The sequence below is a fragment of the Procambarus clarkii genome, chromosome 82 (assembly GCF_040958095.1).
Source record: "Procambarus clarkii isolate CNS0578487 chromosome 82, FALCON_Pclarkii_2.0, whole genome shotgun sequence".
NCBI classification, from domain to species: domain Eukaryota; kingdom Metazoa; phylum Arthropoda; class Malacostraca; order Decapoda; family Cambaridae; genus Procambarus; species Procambarus clarkii.
This window is the reverse complement of record NC_091231.1, coordinates 21693887-21720542: the sequence shown is the minus strand read 5'-3', so window position 1 is coordinate 21720542 and position 26656 is coordinate 21693887. Positions and strand designations below refer to the sequence as shown.

At 53.2% G+C, this 26656-nt stretch overlaps 1 protein-coding gene across 1 annotated transcript; it reads left to right on the top strand.

Annotated features, from left to right (window-relative positions):
• The first annotated feature begins 4846 nt into the window (after positions 1–4846).
• LOC138358189 (platelet glycoprotein Ib alpha chain-like) lies at positions 4847–26154 on the top strand. Its single transcript, XM_069315692.1, has 3 exons — positions 4847–5099; positions 22936–23342; positions 26041–26154. The coding sequence occupies exons 1-3, from the start codon at positions 4847–4849 to the stop codon at positions 26152–26154; spliced, it is 774 nt and encodes a 257-aa protein (XP_069171793.1).
• The last annotated feature ends 502 nt before the right edge of the window (positions 26155–26656 follow it).

Genomic DNA, 26656 nt, shown 5'->3' with positions numbered 1-26656 from the left:
TCGGGACTATTTTTATGTTCCTTACCGGATCGAAACTAGTCGTTTCCCTTGATTGTCTTCCACCACTTAATCGCAATACTTCTAGCTCATATCGTCTCTCTTTTTCTTTTTCTTCCCTCGCTCGCTCTTCTCTTTCTCTTTCTCGTTCTTCCCTCTCTCTTTCTCTTTCTAATTCTAAACGCCTCATCTCCATTTCTTTATCTTTTAATTCTCGTTCTAATTCTAATTTCTTCCATTCTATCTCACGATTTATTTCCAAGGCACGCATTTTGATTGTAAGTAAGCTAATATTCAGCTCACCTGCATCACTGTCAATGTCACTGCCCTTATCTTCCTTTTCAGTGGAAGCTACTTCTTCACTTTCTTTTGTACCTTGTGCCTCACCTTCCTGTTTTTCCTCGGCCTTCAAATGCCGGTGAACCATGGACAAGATCTCCACACGGGAATCACTGGCACGTATCTTTATCTCCAGGTAGGCACTGTAATGATCTTAGCCTGCAGGAGAAACGAGTCTCCCTCCTTGAGAGTTATTCATCAAGCCTGACCTAACCAGAAGGTCTAAGAAATATAGAGGTGATAACCCATATGTAAAATAGTTGCTTGGATATATATAACAATTTAAGATTATGGGCAATGAAGAAGAAAACAGATAAATGACTGGCTAGGAGATGTGGATATTTTGCTGGAGGCGTGAGGCTCGCTTCTGGAGGGGCTTTGACCTCACTTGAGGCCAGACATCGCAGGGGGAAAGCCGCGCTCCGTTGAGCTCCCGTCAGAAGGGAACCCCTGGTGATATATCTCGAAGAGAAGAGAAGTGTGCAGACGTACCAGCTGTGGAATCGAGCTGGGGACGTGTGGTCTCAAGTCGTGGGCGATAATTAGTGAATATTAAGCCGCCCAGAGACATTATCGTGGGCCGTGGGCCGTGGAAGCGCCCTGACCAAGCTCTGTCAGAGGGATAGCGTCCTCGACTAGACAATCTGTGGTAAGCACGATTTAAGCCAGTTCATAGTGATTGCTTGTAGTTGGTCGTGTGCCCAGCGACAGTAGCGATGTTTATATATAAGTTAGACATGTTTTAATAAGGCAGAAGCCCTGAAATAAGAGAGTGGAGAGGGAGGAACACGGAGCGACGTCCGTCCCCTCTGAGCGCTGGCAGGCAACTGAGGGAGCTCGGCTCCTGACGGTGGAAGACCCTCCCAGCGAGTGAGGACCGCCACCAGGCGAGGTGGAGTATGGACCCGCCCAAAACGGGGGAGTCCACTCTCACTGTATGTAGAGGACAGATAGTGATTCGAGGCAAACATATTGTGTGATTATTTTTGTTTATGTGTTAAAGGGGAAACATTTTATTGGAGTGTCGATGGGTTGCAGGTTTGTCTTTGGGGAAGAAGTTGCTGAGAACTTCGAAGCCAGCCTAGATGAGGTAATTGATGAGACTCCAAGGTAGTGGAGCAGAGGACCTCGAGCTGTAAGGAAAAGCAGTGAAGAGGAGTGTCACATGCTTTTGTAGAGGTGGTGAAGCACCATAGTTGCTCGAGGAAACTTCATGGTGTAGCAGCCAAGAGAGCTGTGGAGGAACCTAGCAGAAGGGTGAAACTCTGTAGTTGCTCAAGGAAACTTCATGATAGCAGCCTGGAGGAGCTACAGAGGATCCTGGTAGTGAAGCCCAGAAGAACCTAAAGATATCAGGGTAGTGAACTTCCAGAGGTGGAAGGGAAGTTCTGGTGGATTACTTGTAGGGAGTTGATAGTGTTTGGCTGTCATTAGTGTGCAAGACGCAGTGAGAGGTGAGTGATTGTTGGCATTCTTATGTCAAGGAGTGTTTTACACTGAGGTTTAGAGTTACAATCGTAGGCTGGATTACCTACAGACGTATGTGTTGTAGGACTGATAGAGTGATCGATTGATCATTGTTGTGTATCAAGGAACATTTATACTGATATATATTATTGCATTCACATGCTGATTTTCTTTGTACACATTTATAGATACATATATATATTCTCTTGCTGATGGTACAACAGTGTATGTAGACTTGATCAACTTGAGGAGGTTGATAGTATCAGGTGGTGAACCAGGAGATAGGATACCACTTGATAAGCTGATGATAGAGTCCTGAAGGTGTTGGAGTGCAACTTGATTGTAATATTATAGAGTATAGGATTCATTATTATTATATGTGTATATGTATTGTGTATGTGCTCTGTCCAGTAAATGTATTCAAATTTGCTGGTGTTTGACCTTGTCCTAGTGAGGCTTCCCCGGAGGTAGTAAAGAAGGAGAGAGAGAGAGAGAGAAAGAACCAAGAACCACTGCTGTGGACAGGGTAGAAGGTAATACTAATAAGTCAAAGGGGGATTGAGGAGATCATATCACCTAAGGAGAGAGTGGGGAGTCACAGCGGCTCGAGTGGGTGTGTGCACGTGACAACGAGGCTAAGTGTTGGAGCCGCATCCCCTAAATGTGTGACGTTGAGCCCCTCTCCAAGGGCCAGAAGCGCCTAGTGTGATCTCCTAGTGAGGTATAAGCACTATACCGAGTTGTGGGTTGGGTTGTCCGTAAAGGAGGAACAACGACGACAACACCACCAACCCACGACTATAATAAATTGGAGGCCTTTCCGGGAGAGTGAACTGACACACCCACACCCTGTCCAAGAGTGGATTTGTACACCCTTGCTGAGATAAACTGTGTGACCGCAGGTGTATATTCTCTCTCTTGGGAAGACTCACAGGACAAGATGGATAAGGTGCAAGCGTTTGTGGAGTCAGGCAAGCCTGAGGACTTGGAAGGTTGCACGAGGGATCAATTGAAACAAATAGCAGAAAAATGTGGCATCAGGTTGAGAGCATCTAAAGTAGCTGGGATGAAGGATGAGATCCTGAGGCAGTTAAAAGCCAAAAATGAAGCGGCAGAACAAGGAGCCCAGAAAGGAGCTGAAAGTGGAAAGGAGGATGATGGGCAGGATGAAGTGAGATCCCAGGGATCGAGTAGGAGCAGCAAGAGTAGCCGCAGTAGCAGGAGTAGCCGAAATAGGAGCTTGGAGAGATTCCAGTTAGAGTTCCAGATGCAGCAACAACGAGAGGACAAGGAGAGACAGTTCCAGCTGGAAAAGATGAAATTGGAACTCCAGATGAAAAATGAAGCCGAGAAGGAAAAAGAGAAAGCCAGACTGGAAATAGAAAAAGAGAAAACCAGAGTAAGAGAACTGGAGTTGGAACAGGAGAAAGAAAAAGAAAAAGCCCAGGTCGAAAAAGAAAGAGCCCAGATCGAAAAAGAAAAAGAGAGAACAAAACAAATGCAGATAGAAGCGAATAGAACCTAGGCTGAGCGAAGGATTGAACATGGGTTGCCAGAAAGCACCACCCAGGTATTACACTCACCAGATGTTAGGGTTAGGGAGAAGGACATTCCCTTGTTTGTTCCCGAAGAGGCGGAGAGCTTCTTCGAGCATTTTGAAAAAGTAGCCAGTATCAAGGAGTGGCCACAGGAGGAATGGGCCCAGCTGGTCCAGTTAAGATTGACCGGTGCAGCCAGGGAGGCATACACCCAATTGTCACTGGAAGAGTGCCAGGATTATGCCACGGTAAAGAGCAGCATATTGCGCTCGTTTCAGTTAACCCCAGAAGCTTATAGGAAGCGCTTCAGAGAGATGATCAAAGTTGGAGCGTGTACGTTTGCTGAGACAGCAAGGAATCTGGAAAGACGATTCCAGAAGGGGATTGAGGCTGCTGGAGTTGGATCTTACGCTGACCTGAAGCAACTGATGGTCATGGAGAAGTTCTTGGAGATGATGCATCCTGAAACAATGTTCAAGATCCAAGAAGCAGGGATAAAGGAGGTGAAAGATGCCGCAGATAGGGCGGATATGATTACCGAAGCATACAAGAGCTTGAGTGAGAACAGAGTGAGAAGCGAGGCGAGACGCAGCAATGGCAGATCCAGTGGAGTCTGGGGAGGAAGAAATTATGAAAGACCCAGAGGAGTCTGGGGTGAGAAGAACTTTGATAAATGGGCAGATAAAAGTAAGTACCCTAAAACTCAGAAGAGTAGGTCGCGCACTTCGTCTGAAAGTGAGGATGGAGGAGCTAAACGAGAAACTAATCGTTATCCAGGGAATCAAGAGTCCAGTAAAGCTCCACAGAGTACGAGTAGTACGTCTGGCCCGAGGAATTCCAATACGAGTGGGCAGAATCAGAGCTACTCTGGTACATATAGAAGAGACTTTTCCCAGATGAGATGTTACAATTGTAACGGATTGGGTCACGTGATGCGAGACTGTTGGCAGGGCAAGAGAGTTGTGACCCTGGCCATGTGTGACCCCCGAAGTAGATATACTAATGTGTTCCAAGACAAACCACAGAAGGTGAACTTAGTGAACGAGAGGTATAGGCCGTTCATGAGCAAAGGTTGGATCAGAATAGGAAGCCAACCTGAGGTAGAAGTTGGTATTTTAAGAGATACCGGAGCTAATCAGAGCTTGATTACGAGAAGCCTGATTGGGAATGATCGACGGTTAGCTGGCAGGAGTAAGAAGAGGGTATATGGGTTATTGTCTGAGAGTGACATGCCCATTTGAACTGTCCAGCTAAGGTCGGAATATGTGTCGGCGGAGGTGATGTTGGGAGTGTGCCCCGACATACCTGTTCCAGGAGTCCAAGTGATCCTGGGGAATGACTTGTGCGGGACAAAGGTGTTGCCAAGAGTCATGGCGGAGACTGTGCCAGAGGGGTACCCAGAAGGCCACGGCACGGGTGGGACACGTGAGAGTGTGAACCTGACTGACATCCGAGGAGATGAGTCAGGAGACCGCCAAGCCATTGAGTACCCTGTCTCGGTAGTGATGAAGGCAGAGGTGGCCGACGAGGGAGACGCTGGAGAATATAAGACAATGTCGATTAAACCGGTGGAAGATATCGATGTAGATATAGCATGGCTGTTTGATGAAGGTCCAGCCCAGGAAAATGAACTCTCGGTGAGGTCAAAAGTGAAGATGGCCCAGCCAAAGAAGAATCATGTGAAGAGAGCAGACCTGAATAGAGCCCAGCCCACCGAAATTAAGAGCCGGAAGGTGAATGCAACTGTGCTGAGCAGAAGTGAGGGAGGATGTGGACAGACTGAGGACGGGAGTAGAGCATCAAGTTGTCCACGAGCACAGAGGCATATGGATAGTGGAGTTAAGTTGTTCGAGGTGTCAGGAGTTGACATGTTTCGCAGAAAACGTGGAGGAGAGATAGTGAAGAAGAGTAATAGCCGAGAAAATGAAAGGAGAAGAGACAGTATGTGTGGAGAGATGCTTGCGAGCACTCTAGGAGAGGTAGAGCGACGTGTACGGTCGAGTGCTGTTGGATGTAGTACAGTGCTCGAAGAAACTTTTAGGGAACGAAAAAGAGTTGAAGGAGAAGAAATGGAGTGGTACAGAGGTGAGAAGTGTGAGAAGAGGATGAGGATACAAGCATGGAGGAGTAGAAGAAAGCCGAGGACTCGATGGAAGTCAAACAGGATGAAGTCTTGGATAAATGAGGAGACGAAAGGGAGGATCGTCGGTGAAGACGAGGGAGTGAAGTATGATGACAGGACACGAAAGTATAATGGCAGTAGATGGAAGTGTGAAGACGACAGAGGAGGTACAGACAGTAGATGTCTGACTCTGGACGAGAAGAGAAGAAGACGAGGAAACGGAGGGTGGAGACAGTAAGTAGAGTGGACCGATGGAGTGCAGGTGTCCAAGGAGGACAGCCTAGCCAAGAGGTGCCAGAGAGGTCAAATCGTTTATGAGAAGATCATGTTTCTGGCGAGTTGTGAGCCGGATGTTGCAAGGTGCAACGAACTAATTGTAGACTCCAAAAGGAGTACTTAAGCAGATCAACCGGTCGAACCAATCGGTTCAAGAACGAGACCGTGTGGTGGCGGATGTATTATCCAGAGCATTGCCACTGGAATAACTCTCAAAAATAAGGGGAGGGGAGTGTTATGATCTCAGCCTGCAGGAGAAACGAGTCTCCCTCCTTGAGAGTTATTCATCAAGCCTGACCTAACCAGAAGGTCTAAGAAATATAGAGGTGATAACCCATATGTAAAATAGTTGCTTGGATATATATAACAATTTAAGATTATGGGCAATGAAGAAGAAAACAGATAAATGACTGGCTAGGAGATGTGGATATTTTGCTGGAGGCGTGAGGCTCGCTTCTGGAGGGGCTTTGACCGCACTTGAGGCCAGACATCGCAGGGGGAAAGCCGCGCTCCGTTGAGCTCCCGTCAGAAGGGAACCCCTGGTGATATATCTCGAAGAGAAGAGAAGTGTGCAGACGTACCAGCTGTGGAATCGAGCTGGGGACGTGTGGTCTCATGTCGTGGGCGATAATTAGTAAATATTAAGCCGCCAGAGACATTATAGTGGGCTGTGGAAGCGCCCTGACCAAGCTCTGTCAGAGGGATAGCGCCCTCGACTAGACAATCTGTGGTAAGCACGATTTAAGCCAGTTCATAGTGATTGCTTGTAGTTGGTCGTGTGCCCAGCGACAGTAGTGATGTTTATATATAAGTTAGACATGTTTTAATAAGGCAGAAGGCCTGAAATAAGAGAGTGGAGAGGGAGGAACACGGAGCGATGTCCGTCCCCTCTGAGCGCTGGCAGGCAACTGAGGGAGCTCGGCTCCTGACGGTGGAAGACCCTTCCAGCGAGTGAGGACCGCCGCCAGGCGAGGTGGAGTATGGACCCGCCCAAAACGGGGGAGTCCACTCTCACTGTATGTAGAGGACAGATAGTGATTCGAGGCAAACATATTGTGTGATTATTTTTGTTTATGTGTTAAAGGGGAAACATTTTATTGGAGTGTCGATGGGTTGCAGGTTTGTCTTTGGGGAAGAAGTTGCTGAGAACTTCGAAGCCAGCCTAGATGAGGTAATTGATGAGACTCCAAGGTAGTGGAGCAGAGGACCTCGAGCTGTGAGGAAAAACAGTGAAGAGGAGTGTCACATGCTTCTGTAGAGGTGGTGAAGCACCATAGTTGCTCGAGGAAACTTCATGGTGTAGCAGCCAAGAGAGCTGTGGAGGAACCTAGCAGAAGGGTGAAGCACTGTAGTTGCTCAAGGAAACTTCATGGTAGCAGCCTGGAGGAGCTGCAGAGGATCCTGGTAGTGAAGCTCGGAAGAAATCAGGGTAGTGAACTTCCAGAGGTGGAAGGGAAGTTCTGGTGGATTACTTGTAGGGAGTTGATAGTGTTTGGTTGTCATTAGCGTGCAAGACGCAGTGAGAGGTGAGTGATTGTTGGCATTCTTATGTCAAGGAGTGTTTTACACTGAGGTTTAGAGTTACAATCGTAGGCTGGATTACCTACAGACATATGTGTGTAGCTGTCTCCGTGGTGTAGTGGTAAGACACTCGCCTGGCGTTCCGCGAGCGCTGTCATGGGTTCGTATCCTGGCCGGGGAGGATTTACTGGGCGCAATTCCTTAACTGTAGCCTCTGTTTAACGCAACAGTAAAATGTGTACTTGGATGAAAAAACGATTCTTTGCGGCAGGGGATCGTATTCAGGGACCATAGGATTAAGGACCTGCCCGAAACGCTACGCGTACTAGTGGCTGTACAAGAATGTAACAACTCTTGTATATATCTAAAAAAAAAATGTGTTCTAGGACTGATAGAGTGATCGATTGATCATTGTTGTGTATCAAGGAACATTTATACTGATATATATTATTGCATTCACATGCTGATTTTCTTTGTACACATTTATAGATACATATATATATTCTCTTGCTGATGGTACAACAGTGTATGTAGACTTGATCAACTTGAGGAGGTTGATAGTATCAGGTGGTGAACCAGGAGATAGGATACCACTTGATAAGCTGATGATAGAGTCCTGAAGGTGTTGGAGTGCAACTTGATTGTAATATTATAGAGTATAGGATTCATTATTATTATATGTGTATATGTATTGTGTATGTGCTCTGTCCAGTAAATGTATTCAAATTTGCTGGTGTTTGACCTTGTCCTAGTGAGGCTTCCCCGGAGGTAGTAAAGAAGGAGAGAGAGAGAGAGAAAGAACCAAGAACCACTGCTGTGGACAGGGTAGAAGGTAATACTAATAAGTCAAAGGGGGATTGAGGAGATCATATCACCTAAGGAGAGAGTAGGGAGTCACAGCGGCTCGAGTGGGTGTGTGCACGTGACAACGAGGCTAAGTGTTGGAGCTGCATCCCCTAAATGTGTGACGTTGAGCCCCTCTCCAAGGGCCAGAAGCGCCTAGTGTGATCTCCTAGTGAGGTATAAGCACTCTACCGAGTTGTGGGTTGGGTTGTCCGTAAAGGAGGAACAACGACGACAACACCACCAACCCACGACTATAATAGCACTCACTAACACTAGTTCCTGTTTCTCCAGATATTTTAATCTGGCAAGACAGTCCTCCCTGTTCAGAAAAGCCTGAACATCGTCCAGATCGTCGATGGTCGCTTTTTCTGCCATTGTCACTTGGTACACTAGCACTTAACACACCGCTTCACTTTAGCACTTAACGCACCGAGCACTGTTCTACGTCAATATTGCACTTTATCGCACCAAACACTGCACTTGCCAATATTGCACGTAATTACACCGGGCACCGCACTGCGCAATATTGCACTTAATCACAGCGAGCACCGCACTCTACAATATTGCACTGAATCACACCGAGCACCGCACTACACAATATTGCACTGAATCACAGCGAGCACCGCACAGGACGTATAACGTCCTAATAGTTACACATGGAGGGAATTATTTACAGGGTTTGCGCCACTTCACCATCCCTGTCAAACATACTTGACAAGGGGTCGGATCCCGCTGGGGATGCCAATTATGTTACGGCCCTATTGGGTCGCAACTGGGTTCTTTCTCTGATGTAAATAGAGATTGGGTATCCGGCCCCAAGCTAGTAGTGGCTTTCAAGGGGTGTGCTCCGTAACGCAAGTAACTTAAAGGGAAAGGGATAAATCTGCTCAGAAATAAATATATATTCACCACCACCAATAAATATATAAACAGTCACACACTGTTATTATTACTACACTTATTTACAATCGCTTGTCTTCCTCCGAAGACTCAAGACGTTCACGGTGCTCAAGACGAGTGGTCCTGGTTCTCTTGTGGCCTCACGATGAATCCTTCGATTCTCTCGAGTCTACCCTGGCCACAGGCCGGCCAAATCACAGTTCCACTGGGGGCACCGTCGTGGAGGCCTTCAACCACAAATCCAGCCTGAAGCTGGCAGGTTCCAATCAGTTCCGCAGGTTAGGCCATTCCACGACCGATACTAGGGTTGCGAGCCCTAGGCAGGAGCCTCGTGTGACTTCACAGATCACTCTCCTCACCTCAACACCCCAGTGAATAGTCTTCTCCTCCAGTCAGCCCCGGGTACGACAAATCCTCAACTGCCACGTCACAGGCAGGCTAACACAACAGTGTTCATCCGGGGGGTGACTCACAACTTCTGCAGCTAACACTTGGAGATTCTACGGCTGCCTTGGGTAGACTGATCCAACGTTCATTACAGCAGTCCCAGGTCGACTCTGTAATCAGACACGTCATCAGTACCGGTTACACTCTAGGGCACCTCACTTACAGGTTTAGACACAAACGCCCACCTATCCACTCCATAGATAGCGTTGCTGTCTAAGCGTCACCTCACCAGAGGTCAGCAGCGGCTGTGTTATGAGCTGATCAGGACGGGAAACTAGCCCTTGTTGCCAGTATATCACGTCCTCACTAGATGGCGTCGTCCATTTGGGGGGGGTTTCGGGAGCTGACCCACAGATGGCGCGGTCGTCACTGCTCCGTGCTCGGACGCTGGGCTCGGGTCTGTAAAAAGCAGTAATATAGTGCGAGGAGGAGAGCTCTGTCCAGAAGACTTAAAAGCCATCAGTGATAGTGAGAAGGGAAATGGTTTTAAAATTACGAATATTGGAAGTAGGACTGTGAAGGTGGTGGTGGTGAAGGTGGTGGTGAAGATGGTGGTGAAGGTGGTGGTGGTGAAGGTGGTGGTGAAGATGGCGGTGAAGGTGGTGGTGAAGATGGTGGTGAAGGTGGTGGTGAAGATCGTGGTGAAGGTGGTGGTGAAGATGGTGGTGAAGGTGGTGGTGAAGATGGTGGTGAAGATGGTGGTGAAGGTGGTGGTGAAGATGGTGGTGAAGAAAGTGGTAAAGGTGGTGGTGAAGAAAGTGGTAAAGGTGGTGGTGGTGAAGATGGTGGTGAAGATGGTGGTGAAGATGGTGGTGAAGAAAGTGGTAAAGGTGGTGGTGGTGAAGATGGTGGTGAAGGTGGTGGTGAAGATGGTGATGATAATGGTGGTGAAGATGGTGGTGAAGGTGGTGGTGAAGATGGTGGTGAAGGTGGTGGTGAAGATGGTGGTGAAGGTGGTGGTGAAGATGGTGGTGATGGTGGTGGTGAAGATGGTGGTGAAGGTGGTGGTGAAGGTGGGGGTGGTGAAGGTAGTGGTGAAGGTGGTGGTGAAGATGCTGTTGAAGGTGGTGGTTAAGATGGTGGTGAAGGTGGTGGTGAAGATGGTGGTGAAGGTGGTGGTGAAGATGGTGGTGAAGATGGTGGTGAAGGTGGTGGTGAAGATGGTGGTGAAGGTGGTGGTGAAGATGGTGTTGAAGATGGTGGTGAAGATGGTGGTGAAGGTGGTGGTGAAGGTGGTGGTGAAGATGGTGGTGAAGATGGTGGTGAAGGTGGTGGTGAAGATGGTGATGAAGATGGTGGTGAAGATGGTGGTGAAGGTGGTGGTGAAGATGGTGGTGAAGATGGTGGTGAAGGTGGTGGTGAAGATTGTGGTGAAGGTGGTGGTGAAGATGGTGGTGAAGGTAGTGGTGAAGGTGGTGGTGAAGATGGTGGTGAAGGTGGTGGTGAAGATTGTGGTGAAGATGGTGGTGAAGGTGGTGTTGAAGGTGGTGGTGAAGACGGTGGTGAAGACGGTGGTGAAGGTGATGGTGGTGAAGATGGTGGTGAAGATGGTGGTGAAGGTGATGGTGAAGATGGTGGTGAAGGTGGTGGTGAAGATGGTGGTGAAGATGGTGGTGAAGATGGTATTGAAGGTGGTGGTGAATGTGGTGGTGAAGATGGTGGTGAAGGTGTTGGTGAAGGTGGTGGTGAAGGTGGTGGTGAAGATGGTGGTGAAGATGGTGGTGAAGGTGGTGGTGAAGGTGGTGGTGAAGATGGTGGTGAAGGTGGTGGTGAAGGTGGTGGTGAAGATGGTGGTGAAGATGGTTGTGAAGATGGTGGTGAAGGTGGTGGTGAAGATGGTGGTGAAGGTGGTGGTGAAGATGGTGGTGAAGGTGGTGGTGAAGATGCTGTTGAAGGTGGTGGTGAAGATGGTGGTGAAGGTGGTGGTGAAGGTGGTGGTGAAGATGGTGGTGAAGATGGTGGTGAAGATGGTGGTGATGGTGGTGGTGAAGATGGTGGTGAAGGTGTTGGTGAAAGTGGTGGTGAAGGTGGTGGTGAAGATGGTGGTGAAGATGGTGGTGAAGGTGGTGGTGAAGGTGGTGGTGAAGATGGTGGTGAAGGTGGTGGTGAAGGTGGTGGTGAAGATGGTGGTGAAGATGGTGGTGAAGGTGGTGGTGAAGATGGTGGTGAAGGTGGTGGTGAAGATGCTGTTGAAGGTGGTGGTGAAGATGGTGGTGAAGGTGGTGGTGAAGATGGTGGTGAAGGTGGTGGTGAAGATGGTGGTGAAGATGGTATTAAAGGTGGTGGAGAAGATGGTGGTGAAGATGGTGGTGAAGGTGGTGGTGAAGATGGTGGTGAAGGTGGTGGTGAAGATGGTGGTGAAGATGGTGGTGAAGATGGTGGTGAAGATGGTGGTGAAGATGGTATTGAAGGTGGTGGTGAAGGTGGTGGTGAAGATGGTGGTGAAGGTGTTGGTGAAGGTGGTGGTGAAGGTGGTGGTGAAGATGGTGGTGAAGATGGTGGTGAATGTGGTGGTGAAGGTGGTGGTGAAGATGGTGGTGAAGGTGGTGGTGAAGATGGTGGTGAAGATGGTGGTGAAGGTGGTGGTGAAGATGGTGAAGATGGTGGTGAAGATGGTGGTGAAGGTGGTGGTGAAGGTGGTGGTGAAGATGCTGTTGAAGGTGGTGGTGAAGGTGGTGGTGAAGGTGGTGGTGAAGATGCTGGTGATGGTGGTGGTGAAGATGGTGGTGAAGATGGTGGTGAAGATGGTGGTGAAGGTGGTGGTGAAGGTGGTGGTGAAGATGGTGTGAAGGTGGTGGTGAAGATGTTGGTGAAGGTGGTGGTGAAGGTGGTGGTGAAGATGGTGGTGAAGGTGGCGGTGAAGGTGGTGGTGAAGATGCTGGTGAAGATGGTGGTGAAGATGGTGGTGAAGATGGTGGTGAAGGTGTTGGTGAAGATGGTGGTGAAGGTGGTGGTGAAGGTGGTGGTGAAGATGGTGGTGAAGGTGGTGGTGAAGGTGGTGGTGAAGATGCTGGTGAAGATGCTGGTGAAGGTGGTGGTGAAGGTGGTGGTGAAGGTGGTGGTGAAGATGGTGGTGAAGGTGGTGGTGAAGGTGTTGGTGAAGATGGTGGTGAAGGTGGTGGTGAAGGTGGTGGTGAAGATGGTGGTGAAGGTGGTGGTGAAGGTGCTGGTGAAGATGCTGGTGAAGATGCTGGTGAAGATGGTGGTGAAGGTGTTGGTGAAGATGGTGGTGAAGGTGGTGGTGAAGATGGTGGTGAAGGTGGTGGTGAAGGTGGTGGTGAAGATGCTGGTGAAGGTGGTGGTGAAGATGGTGGTGAAGGTGGTGGTGAAGGTGGTGGTGAAGATGGTGGTGAAGGTGGTGGTGAAGGTGGTGGTGACGGTGGTGGTGAAGGTGGCGGTGAAGATGGTGGTGAAGATGGTCGGGAGATGGGAATGGTTGGGAGGCCGAGGAGACGGGTGAGGGGGGGAATGGTAGGGAGGAGTAGGAAGGTTGCTGTGGTTCAGCAACGCACATGCGTTCTTTAGCCACAGCAACGCGTGGCCGGGTACTGCTAGTATCATCATAAATTGTGGTATGGAGCAGCAGTATTTACAATAAACTTCACCGTTTATTGACTGAATGAGCGATATATTTGATTGTTTTTTTTATGGTTTTCAGGTGTGAATGATAAAATGTATCGAAGGATATAACAGCAAATAACCCCAATGACGGAAGCTGGATATGCCTGCTCCAACTCTGATGTGTTGGACAGTGTGGTAAACAATGTAGATCCACGTGCATGTGTGTATGGACAACCCGTCCTCAGACTAAATCCATTCCATCCAGCGGTCCATCCCAAAGATGCATTCATCAATTTTAACATGCTGTTCATTCAAAACTGAAACTTTCTCAAATATAAATAAACATTGATATATATTAGCACACTGTGCATATTTAGGCATTGGTTAGGTTAGGTTAGCTGTTTATGTTCTGTTTTCGATTATTTGTATTTGTAGTACGTGGTTGAATTATTGACAGTGTTGTGGTTCGAACAAAAGTCGTCAGAGAAGCACTTGTTCAGGAAGTGTTCGGACGTCAACAGTTGTGAGTCGTGTGTAACAGCTCGTCCGCTAAAAGCCCAAAGTCCATTCCATGCACCCACCAAACCTCCTGTTTATGAATGAAAAACTGTTTACTCACGACTCATAACTGATGGCGTACGAACACTTCCTGAACAAGTGCTTCTCTGACGACTTTTGTTCGAACCACAACACTGTCAATAATTCAACCACGTATTACAAATACAAATAATCGGCAACAGAATCTAAACACCTAATCTAACGTAACCAGTACCTAAATATGCACCATAGTCTAATATATAAAATTATTAATTAATATCTAAGAAAATTCCTGTTTTGAATTAACAGTGTTAAAATTGTTGAATGCACCTTTGGGGTCGACCGCTGGATGAAATGGAGTTGGTCTGAGGACGGGTTGTGCGTAAACCTTTTTTCATTCATGAACCGAGAGTTTGGTGGGTGCATAGAATGGACCTTTGTTTTATGAGGACAGGCTGCAGCACAAGCTTTAGTCACAGGAGTCAGTGTAACGACTCCTGTGACTCAGTGCCATTGTTTACAACTCGAATGACTCAGTGGGGCATGATTCATTATCGAGCAAGTGATTGCCAGGGAAAAAGTGACGAATCATTGGTGGAAGGTCTTTGGTTAAGATCTACAATAGAGCTGTGTGATGCACTAAACATTGTGATCACGTGTGGGTTTACAATATCGGGGGTTGATATGTATGATACCCCTGCCTGGAGACAGTGAGCGACCATATGTAATTCTATCAGTGCATTTGTACTCAGGACATACTTACCTAGTTGTACTCACCTAGTTGTGCTTGCAGGAGTTGATCTTTGTCTCTTTGGTCTCGCCTCTCAACCGTCAATCAACAGGTGTACAGATTCCTGAGCCTACTGGGCTCTATCATACCTATATTTGAAACTGTGTATGGAGTCAGACTCCACCACATCACTTCCTAATGCATTCCATTTATTATGGAATTCCACATGTTTCTCCGTGCGTGCGTGTGCCAGCTTGAGGTCTGTAGAGCGAAAAGGTCTTGGCAGTATGATAGACTGTGCTCCCTTACTCTGCATCCTATGAGTTTCTTAGCTGTGAAGAAGTTTGTGGTAACACCCGTGTGCTAAATCGTCGTGAGTGTCAGCTCGATGCTGGTAGCACTTCAACTTGTCTGTGTTCTCACAGACACAGATCACTGACATGTGGTATAGGTTCTCACCTATACCTTCGCAGTGGATGAAATACGTTATGGACTTACGTCGTGAACGACGTACAAGACTCAATAACATCTACATCACCACCTGATAAGCCTCAGGCAGCATTTACCTGAGGCCAACCGTCGGGCTATATGTGTGTTCATGGAGAAGTTGTGGGAGGGGGTGGAAATTTGCCCCGCTCCTGTGCCAGGTAAATTTAAGGTCTCACCATAACCCGTGCTACTTGGAACTGGTTCCCAGTAGCTGAATCTATAACAACAGGAGTTGGGGGGGGGAGGGCTCTCACCCAACACCTGCCTCATGCAACACACTCCCTCACCGCCCCAGTGCCACACTCCCTCACCGCCCCAGTGCCACACTCCCTCACCGCCCCAGTGCCACACTCCCTCACCGCCCCAGTGCCACACTCCCTCACCGCTCCAGTGCCACTCCCTCACAGCCCCAGTGCCACACTCCCTCACCGCCCCAGTGCCACACTCCCTCACAGCCCCAGTGCCACTCCCTCACCGCCCCAGTGCCACACTCCCTCACCACCCCAGTGCCACACTCCCTCACCGCCCCAGTGCCACTCTCTCACCACCCCAGTGCCACACTCCCTCACCGCCCCAGTGCCACACTCCCTCACCGCCCCAGTGCCACACTCCCTCACCGCCCCAGTGCCATACTCCCTCACTACCCCAGTGCCACTCCCTCACCGCCCCAGTGCCACTCCCTCACCACCCCAGTGCCATACTCCCTCACCACCCCAGTGCCACTCCCTCACCGCCCCAGTGCCACACTCCCTCACCGCCCCAGTGCCACACTCCCTCACCGCCCCATTGCCATACTCCCTTACCACCCCAGTGCCACTCCCTCACCACCCCAGTGCCACTCCCTCACCGCCCCAGTGCCACACTCCCTCACAACCCCTGTGCCACAATCCCTCACCGCCCCAGTGCCACACTCCCTCACCGCCCCAGTGCCACACTCACTCACCGCCCCAGTGCCACATTCCCTCACCGCATCAGTGCCAAAATCTCTCACCGAACTAGTGCCACACTCCCTCACCGCCCCAGTGCCACTCCCTCACAGCCCCAGTGCCACACTCCCTCACCGCCCCAGTGCCACACTCCCTCACCGCCCCAGTGCCACTCCCTCACAGCCCCAGTGCCACACTCCCTCACCGCCCCAGTGCCACACTCCCTCACCACCCCAGTGCCACACTCCCTCACCGCCCCAGTGCCACTCCCTCACAGCCCCAGTGCCACACTCCCTCACCGCCCCAGTGCCACACTCCCTCACCGCCCCAGTGCAACACTCCCTCACCGCCCCAGTGCCACACTCTCTCACCACCCCAGTGCCACACTCCCTCACCACCCCAGTGCCACACTCCCTCACTGCCCCAGTGCCCCTCCCTCACCACCCCAGTGCCACTCCCTCACCGCCCCAGTGCCACTCCCTCACCACCCCAGTGCCATACTCCCTCACCGCCCCAGTGCCACACTCACTCACCGCCCCAGTGCCACACTCCCTCACCACCCCAGTGTCATACTCCCTCACCACCCCAGTGCCACACTCCCTCACCGCCCCAGTGCCACACTCTCTCAACACCCCAGTGCCACACTCCCTCACCACCCCAGTGCCACACTCCCTCACTGCCCCAGTGCCCCTCCCTCACCACCCCAGTGCCACTCCCTCACCGCCCCAGTGCCACTCCCTCACCACCCCAGTGCCATACTCCCTCACCGCCCCAGTGCCACACTCACTCACCGCCCCAGTGCCACACTCCCTCACCACCCCAGTGTCATACTCCCTCACCACCCCAGTGCCACACTCCCTCACCGCCCCAGTGCCACACTCCCTCACCGCCCCTTTGCCTCTCCCTCACCACCCCAGTGCCACACTCCCTCACCGCCTCAGTGCCACTCACTCACCGCCCCAGTGCCACACTCCCTCACCGCCCCAGTGCCACTCACTCACCGCCCCAGTGCCACACTCCCTCACCGCCCCAGTGCCACACTCCCTCACCGCCCCAGTGCCACTCCCTCACAGCCCCAGTGCCACACTCCCTCACCGCCCCAGTGCCACACTCCCTCACCACCCCAGTGCCACACTCCCTCACCGCCCCAGTGCCACTCCCTCACAGCCCCAGTGCCACACTCCCTCACCGCCCCAGTGCCACACTCCCTCACCGCCCCAGTGCCACACTCCCTCACCGCCCCAGTGCCACACTCTCTCACCACCCCAGTGCCACACTCCCTCACCACCCCAGTGCCACACTCCCTCACTGCCCCAGTGCCCCTCCCTCACCACCCCAGTGCCACTCCCTCACCGCCCCAGTGCCACTCCCTCACCACCCCAGTGCCATACTCCCTCACCGCCCCAGTGCCACACTCACTCACCGCCCCAGTGCCACACTCCCTCACCACCCCAGTGTCATACTCCCTCACCACCCCAGTGCCACACTCCCTCACCGCCCCAGTGCCACACTCTCTCACCACCCCAGTGCCACCCTCCCTCACCACCCCAGTGCCACACTCCCTCACTGCCCCAGTGCCCCTCCCTCACCACCCCAGTGCCACTCCCTCACCGCCCCAGTGCCACTCCCTCACCACCCCAGTGCCATACTCCCTCACCGCCCCAGTGCCACACTCACTCACCGCCCCAGTGCCACACTCCCTCACCACCCCAGTGTCATACTCCCTCACCACCCCAGTGCCACACTCCCTCACCGCCCCAGTGCCACACTCCCTCACCGCCCCTTTGCCTCTCCCTCACCACCCCAGTGCCACACTCCCTCACCGCCCCAGTGCCACTCACTCACCGCCCCAGTGCCACACTCCCTCACCGGCCCAGTGCCACTCACTCACCGCCCCAGTGCCACTCCCTCACAGCCCCAGTGCCACACTCCCTCACCGCCCCAGTGCCACACTCCCTCACCGCCCCAGTGTCACACTCCCTCACCACCCCAGTGCCATACTCCCTCACCACCCCAGTGCCACTCCCTCACCACCCCAGTGACATACTCCCTCACTGACCCAGTGCCACACTCCCTCACCACCCAAGTGCCACACTCCCTCACCGCCCCAGTGTCACACTCCCTCATCACCCCAGTGCCACACTCCCTCACCGCCCCAGTGCCACACTCCCTCACCGCCCCAGTGTCACACTCCCTCACCACCCCAGTGCCACACTCCCTCACCGCCCCAGTGTCACACTCCCTCACCACCCCAGTGCCACACTCCATCACCGCCCCAGTGCCACACTCCCTCACCGCCCCAGTGCCACACTCCTTCACCGCCCCAGTGCCACACTCCCTCACCGCCCCAGTGCCACGTACACTCCCTCACCGCCCCAGTGTCACACTCCCTCACCGCAACAGTGCCAAAATCTCTCACTGACCCAGTGCCACACTCCCTCACCGCCCCAGTGCCACTCCCTCACAGCCCCAGTGCCACACTCCCTCACCGCCCCAGTGCCACCCTCCCTCACCGCCCCAGTGCCACTCACTCACCGCCCCAGTGCCACACTCCCTCACCGCCCCAGTGCCACTCACTCACCGCCCAGTGCCACTCACTCACCGCTCCAGTGCCATACTCCCTCACCATCCCAGTGCCATACTCCCTCACCACCCCAGTGCCACACTCCCTCACCACCCCAGTGCCATACTCCCTCACCACCCCAGTGCCATACTCCCTCACCAGCCCAGTGCCACACTCCCTCACTGACCCAGTGCCACACTCCCTCACCACCCCAGTGCCATACTCCCTCACCACCCCAGTGCCACACTCCCTCGCCACCCCAGTGCCACACTCCCTCACCACCCCAGTGCCATACTCCCTCACCACCCCAGTGCCACACTCCCTCACTGACCCAGTGCCACACTCCCTCACCGCCCCAGTGTCACACTCCCTCACCGCCCCAGTGGCACTCACTCACCGCCCCAGTGCCACACTCCCTCCCCGCCCCAGTGCCACTTCCTCACAGCCCCAGTGCCACTCACTCACCGCCCCAGTGCCACACTCCCTCACCGCCCCAGTGCCACTCCCTCACAGCCCCAGTGCCACATTCCCTCACCGCCCCAGTGTCACACTCCCTCACCACCCAGTGCCACACTCCCTCACCGCCCCAGTGTCACACTCCCTCACTGCCCCAGTGCCACTCACTCACCGCCCCAGTGCCACACTCCCTCACCGCAACAGTGCCAAAATCTCTCATCGACCCAGTGCCACACTCCCTCACCGCCCCAGTGCCACTCCCTCACAGCCCCAGTGCCACACTCCCTCACCGCCCCAGTGCCACACTCTCTCACCACCCCAGTGCCACACTTCCTCACCACCCCAGTGCCACACTCCCTCACCGCCCCAGTGCCACTCCCTCACCACCCCAGTGCCACACTCCCTCACCACCCCAGTGCCACACTCCCTTACCGCCCCAGTGCCACACTCCCTCACCGCCCCAGTGCCACACTCCCTCACCGCCCCAGTGCCATACTCCCTCACCACCCCAGTGCCACTCCCTCACCACCCTAGTGCGACTCCCTCACCACCCTAGTGCCATACTCCCTCACCACCCCAGTGCCACACTCCCTCACCACCCCAGTGCCACTCCCTCACCACCCCAGTGCCACTCCCTCACCGCCCCAGTTCCATACTCCCTCACCACCCCAGTGCCACTCACTCACCGCCCCAGTGCCACACTCCCTCACCACCCCAGTGCCACACTCCCTCACCGCCCCAGTGCCACTCCCTCACCACCCCAGTGCCACACTCCCTCACCACCCCAGTGCCACACTCCCTCACCGCCCCAGTGCCATACTCCCTCACCACTCCAGTGCCACTCCCTCATCACCCCAGTGCCACTCCCTCACCACCCCAGTTCCATACTCCCTCACCACCCCAGTGCCACTCCCTCACCACCCCAGTGCCATACTCCCTCACCACCCCAGTGCCACTCACTCACCGCCCCAGTGCCACACCCCCTCACCACCCCAGTGCCACACCCCCTCACCACCCCAGTGCCACACTCCCTCACCGCCCCAGTGCCACACTCCCTCACCGCCCCAGTGTCACACTCCCTCACCACCCCAGTGCCATACTCCCTCACCACCCCAGTGCCACTCCCTCACCACCCCAGTGACATACTCCCTCACTGACCCAGTGCCACACTCCCTCACCACCCAAGTGCCACACTCCCTCACCGCCCCAGTGTCACACTCCCTCATCACCCCAGTGCCACACTCCCTCACCGCCCCAGTGCCACACTCCCTCACCGCCCCAGTGTCACACTCCCTCACCACCCCAGTGCCACACTCCCTCACCGCCCCAGTGTCACACTCCCTCACCACCCCAGTGCCACACTCCATCACCGCCCCAGTGCCACACTCCCTCACCGCCCCAGTGCCACACTCCTTCACCGCCCCAGTGCCACACTCCCTCACCGCCCCAGTGCCACGTACACTCCCTCACCGCCCCAGTGTCACACTCCCTCACCGCAACAGTGCCAAAATCTCTCACTGACCCAGTGCCACACTCCCTCACCGCCCCAGTGCCACTCCCTCACAGCCCCAGTGCCACACTCCCTCACCGCCCCAGTGCCACCCTCCCTCACCGCCCCAGTGCCACTCACTCACCGCCCCAGTGCCACACTCCCTCACCGCCCCAGTGCCACTCACTCACCGCCCAGTGCCACTCACTCACCGCTCCAGTGCCATACTCCCTCACCATCCCAGTGCCATACTCCCTCACCACCCCAGTGCCACACTCCCTCACCACCCCAGTGCCATACTCCCTCACCACCCCAGTGCCATACTCCCTCACCACCCCAGTGCCACACTCCCTCACTGACCCAGTGCCACACTCCCTCACCACCCCAGTGCCATACTCCCTCACCACCCCAGTGCCACACTCCCTCACCACCCCAGTGCCACACTCCCTCACCACCCCAGTGCCATACTCCCTCACCACCCCAGTGCCACACTCCCTCACTGTCCCAGTGCCACACTCCCTCACCGCCCCAGTGTCACACTCCCTCACCGCCCTAGTGCCACTCACTCACCGCCCCAGTGCCACACTCCCTCCCCGCCCCAGTGCCACTTCCTCACAGCCCCAGTGCCACTCACTCACCGCCCCAGTGCCACACTCCCTCACCGCCCCAGTGCCACTCCCTCACAGCCCCAGTGCCACATTCCCTCACCGCCCCAGTGTCACACTCCCTCACCACCCAGTGCCACACTCCCTCACCGCCCCAGTGTCACACTCCCTCACCGCCCCAGTGCCACTCACTCACCGCCCCAGTGCCACACTCCCTCACCGCAACAGTGCCAAAATCTCTCATCGACCCAGTGCCACACTCCCTCACCGCCCCAGTGCCACTCCCTCACAGCCCCAGTGCCACACTCTCTCACCGCCCCAGTGCCACACTCTCTCACCACCCCAGTGCCACACTTCCTCACCACCCCAGTGCCACACTCCCTCACCGCCCCAGTGCCACTCCCTCACCACCCCAGTGCCACACTCCCTCACCACCCCAGTGCCACACTCCCTTACCGCCCCAGTGCCACACTCCCTCACCGCCCCAGTGCCACACTCCCTCACCGCCCCAGTGCCATACTCCCTCACCACCCCAGTGCCACTCCCTCACCACCCTAGTGCGACTCCCTCACCACCCTAGTGCCATACTCCCTCACCACCCCAGTGCCACACTCCCTCACCACCCCAGTGCCACTCCCTCACCACCCCAGTGCCACTCCCTCACCGCGCCAGTTCCATACTCCCTCACCACCCCAGTGCCACTCACTCACCGCCCCAGTGCCACACTCCCTCACCACCCCAGTGCCACACTCCCTCACCGCCCCAGTGCCACTCCCTCACCACCCCAGTGCCACACTCCCTCACCACCCCAGTGCCACACTCCCTCACCGCCCCAGTGCCATACTCCCTCACCACTCCAGTGCCACTCCCTCATCACCCCAGTGCCACTCCCTCACCACCCCAGTTCCATACTCCCTCGCCACCCCAGTGCCACTCCCTCACCACCCCAGTGCCATACTCCCTCACCACCCCAGTGCCACTCAGTCACCGCCCCAGTGCCACACCCCATCACCACCCCAGTGCCACACCCCCTCACCACCCCAGTGCCACACTCCCTCACCGCCCCAGTGCCACACTTCCTCACTGCCCCAGTGCCACACTCCCTCACCACCCCAGTGCCACACTCCCTCACCACCCCAATGCCACACTCCCTCACCGCCCCAGTGCCACACCCCCTCACCACCCCAGTGCCACACCCCCTCACCACCCCAGTGCCACACTCCCTCACCGCCCCAGTGCCACACTCCCTCACCACCCCAGTGCCATACTCCCTCACCGTCCCAATGCCACACTTCCTCACTGCCCCAGTGCCACACTCCCTCACCACCCCAGTGCCACACTCCCTCACCGCCCCAGTGCCACACTCCCTCACCGACCCAGTGCCACATTCCCTTACCGCATCAGTGCCACACTCCCTCACCACCCCAATGCCACATTCCCTTACCGCATCAGTGCCACACTCCCTCACCACCCCAATGCCACACTCCCTCACCGCCCCAGTGCCACACTCCCTCACCGCCCCAGTGACAAAATCCCTCACCGCCCCAGTGCCACACTCCCTCACCACCCCAGTGCCACACTCCCTCACCACCCCAGTGCCACACTCCCTCACCGCCCCAGTGCCACACTCCCTCACCGCCCCAGTGCCACACTCCCTCACCGCCCCAGTGACAAAATCCCTCACCGCCCCAGTGCCACACTCCCTCACCGCCCCAGTGCCACACTCCCTCACCACCCCAGTGCCACACTCCCTCACTGCCCCAGTGCCACACTCCCTCACCGCCCCAGTGACAAAATCCCTCACCGCCCCAGTGCCACACTCCCTCACCACCCCAGTGCCACACTCCCTCACCGCCCCAGTGCCACACTCCCTCACCGCCCCAGTGCCACACTCCCTCACCGCCCCAGTGACAAAATCCCTCACCACCCCAGTGCCACACTCCCTCACCCCCCCCCCAGTGCCACACTCCCTCACCGCCCCAGTGACAAAATCCCTCACCGCCCCAGTGCCACACTCCCTCACCACCCCAGTGCCACAGTCCCTCGCCACCCCAGTGCCACACTCCCTCACCGCCCCAGTGCCACACTCCCTCACCGCCCAGTGACAAAATCCCTCACCACCCCAGTGCCACACTCCCTCACCGCCCCAGTGCCACACTCCCTCACCGACCCAGTGACAAAATCCCTCACCACCCCAGTGCCACACTCCCTCACCGCCCCAGTGCCACACTCCCTCACCGCCCCAGTGGCACACTCCGTCACCGCATCAGTGCCAAAATCTCTCACCGCCCCAGTGCCACACTCCCTCACCGCCCCAGTGCCACACTCCCGCACCGCCCCAGTGACACACTCCTTCACCGCATCAGTGCCAAAATCCCTCACCACCCCAGTGCCACACTCCCTCACCGCCCCAGTGCCACACTCCCGCACCGCCCCAGTGACACACTCCCTCACCGCATCAGTGCCAAAATCTCTCACCGCCCCAGTGCCACACTCCCTCACAGCCACAGTGTCACACTCCCTCACCGCCCAAGTGCCACACTCCCTCATCTCCCCAGTGCCACACTCCCTCACCACCCCAGTGCCACACTCCCTCACCGCCCCAGTGACAAAATCCCTCACCACCCCAGTGCCACACTCCCTCACCGCCCCAGTGCCACACTCCCTCACCGCCCCAGTGCCACGCTCCTTCACCGTCCCAGTGTCACACTCCCTCACCGCCCCAGTGCCACACTCCCTCACCGCCCCAGTGCCACACTCCCTCACCGCCCCAGTGCCACACTCCCTCACCGCCCCAGTGCCACACTCCCTCACAGCCCCAGTGTCACACTCCCTCACCGCCCAAGTGCCACACTCCCTCATCTCCCCAGTGCCACACTCCCTCACCGACCCAGTGCTACACTCCCTCACCGACCCAGTGCTACACTACCTCACCAGCCCAGTGCCACACTCCTTCACTGCCCCAGTGCCACACTTCTTCAACGCCTTCAACGGTTTCAAGTTCATATCGACTAAGACCTTCTGTTCGAGGGTACCCATGTAGAAGTTCGCAAACAGGACACCTAGGGGAGAACCCATGGCGACCCCATTTACTTGCTTATACATGTGTCCATCCGGGCTCAAGAAGGGTGCCTCTAGGGTACAAGGGTACAGGCCGGATCACGATACTCTCTGTCCGCTATCATCCCGATTGTTTCATCCACAGGTATGTTGGTAAACAGTGATTCTACGTCCAACGAGGCTCTCAACATGTATAAGTATGTATAAGGAAGTAGATGGGGTCGCCCATGGGTTGTCCCCTAGGTGTCCTGTTTGCTAGGTGTCCATTGTCCGATCCGTCTGTGAAGATGTGGGTGGCTCCTGCTACTACAAAAGTGCTAAATTACTTTTCTGTGATGCGCCTCAGGATTGTTGGATCATAGGCAGCATTTTCCGTCGGAATACCTTCTATTACTATTTTGATGGTACGCTCCTCTAATGGTGGGGAACAAGTATAGTTTGAGTGTGGATGATCGCCTCTTCTATCAAGTATATTGCTTTTTAATTGTAATTTGTTACGGACTTGTTACGGACTTGTTTGTTACGGACCTGAGGATTGCCGTCCTGGCCGCAGTTCTCTCTCTCATGTAAGAGACCTCAGCATTAAAATTAATGTGTGTCTAGGATTTTTCCTAGATACTGATTAGTGTTCACCAATTCAATTTGCTGGCCATGCACTTTGAGTTAGTTGTTGGGCTTCACTAATTTTATGGGCATGACTTTTGGCTTAGCCGGGTGCGGAGTTCGATACCAATCTGCTTTTCCTCTTCACTGATGCAATCTAAGCATCCCTTCATCAGCATGAAGGGATGCAGCAAGGCAAGCTAGGTACAGTTAAAAAACAAAATAAAAACAATGAAAAAATAAACAAATAAACTATACGCACAAAATGAAGGTATGGTAAACAACACAGCTCAATTTTAATGCAATGTTACACAAAATAATTAAATCAAAATGAAAATATATCGAAGTCTATGAAAATTCAATATATTAATGCAATCGGAAACATTGAAATGTAATCATAACATATTTAGTATAGTGTGTGTTGCTCTTACGTGCAACAGATGGGCTTATTTTTCCAAAAAAACATGGTTTTACCTGTCACAGGTGCGGTATCTATACTTATACTCACAAAATGAACGAAACAGTAAATAAAACAGCTCAATTCCAATGCAAAGTCACACAAAATAATTAAATCAAAGTGAAAATAAATCGAAATGTATGAAATTAAAATTTATCAATGCACTCGGAAATCATTGAAAAATAATTATAACATATTTAGTATAGCATGTGTTACTCTTATGTGCAACAGATGGAGCTGTTTAAAAAAAAAGTTTTTACCTTTCACTGCTGTGGCATCTATTTAGTAGATATATAAAAACATGTGTATATTCGAATTGAACGTTGTGTCAAAATTTAAAAGCAATCAGTAAAGAGGTTTCAAAGATTTCCCTCACATGAAAAACACATGATAACATTGTTTTTCAGAAAAGCATGTTTTTCCTCGTCACAGACATGACATCTATATAGTATGTATATAAAAACCCACTCGAATGCGATCGGAATGTTGTGTGTAAATTTCAAAGCAATCAGTGAAGAACTATCGGAGATTAGCGATTTTGAACAAATGAACAATTACATTTTTATATATATAGATTGTTGTGTATGCTTTTATGTATTAAATGTTTGTTAACATTTGGTCTTTGTTCTTGTCCTGGAGAGGTTTCCCAGAACGAGAGAGAGGGAGAGAGAGAGAGAGAGGGTAGGGTGTGTGTACTCAAGACAACGAGGTCAGTTTTGGAGCCGAACCCCTCAATAAAAGTAATGCTGAACCCATCGCCAGGATCAAGGAGTGTACAGAGTGAGCTTCCAGGTAATTGCAAGCACTCTAGTGTCCATTGCTGGTCGAATGACAGTAGCGTAAGTGTAGTGGCCGAGTTCGGCTGTATTTCTATCAGGGAGTGGTTGGGGTCTCTGTTCGCCTGTATGCAAATAACAGTCTGGCGCAACAACCACCTCTTTATGGTAGAAATCCCCAGCATCCCAAACGACAGAATTGGGGGCCTGTCTGGGAGCGAATTGTCGCACCCATAGTTTGAGTCCAGGAGAGTAGACTGATACACCTTAGCAGCAATAGGTAGCCCATGTGACCACAGAAAGAATATCTCTTTCTCTTTTGGAAAAACCCACAGAACAAGATGGAAAAGGTGCAAACATTTGTTGAGTCAGGCAATCCTGAAGATTTGGAAGGTTGCACCAAGCATCAAAGAGCAGTTAAGGCAGATTGTAGAGAAATGTGGCATTAAGGTGATGTCATCTACAGTGGCAGGAATGAAGTATCAGATCCTTAGACAGTTGAGAGCTAGGAGTGAAGCGGTAGAGTAGGGAGCTCAGAAAGGAGCTGAAGATGAAAAGGATGATGATGGATAGGATGAATTGAGATCCCAAGGATCAAATAGGAGTAGTAGGAGTGGCTTCAGTAGCAGGAGTAGACAGAAAAAGAGCTTGGAAAGGATTCAGCTAGAACTCCAGATGCAACGTGAGGACAAAGGGAGGCAGTTCCAACTAGAGATGTTGAGACTAGAACTGCAGATGAAAAATGAAGCAGAAAAAGAGAAAAGTAAACTTGAGGTAGAGAAGGAAAAGAGAAAACTAAACTAGAGGTAGAAAAAGAGAAAATCAAAGTGGAGCAAAAAAAAGAGAAAACAAAACGAATGGAGATAGAAACAAATAGAGCTGTGGCAGAGCATAGTATTGAGCGTGGGTTGCCAGAGAGCACCTCACACGTGTCACACCCACTGGATAATA

What these genes read in the sequence shown, in the direction of transcription:
- LOC138358189 (XM_069315692.1), top strand. Translation starts at nt 4,847, where the DNA reads ATGAAGGCAGAGGTGGCCGACGAGGGAGACGCTGGAGAATATAAGACA. An exon ending in TGCAACTGTGCTGAGCAGAA is followed by an intron (nt 5,100 to 22,935) that starts GTGAGGGAGGAT and finishes TCACCACCCCAG; the next exon opens with TGCCACACTCCCTCACCGCC. An exon ending in CACACTCCCTCACCGCCCAA is followed by an intron (nt 23,343 to 26,040) that starts GTGCCACACTCC and finishes AAAAACCCACAG; the next exon opens with AACAAGATGGAAAAGGTGCA.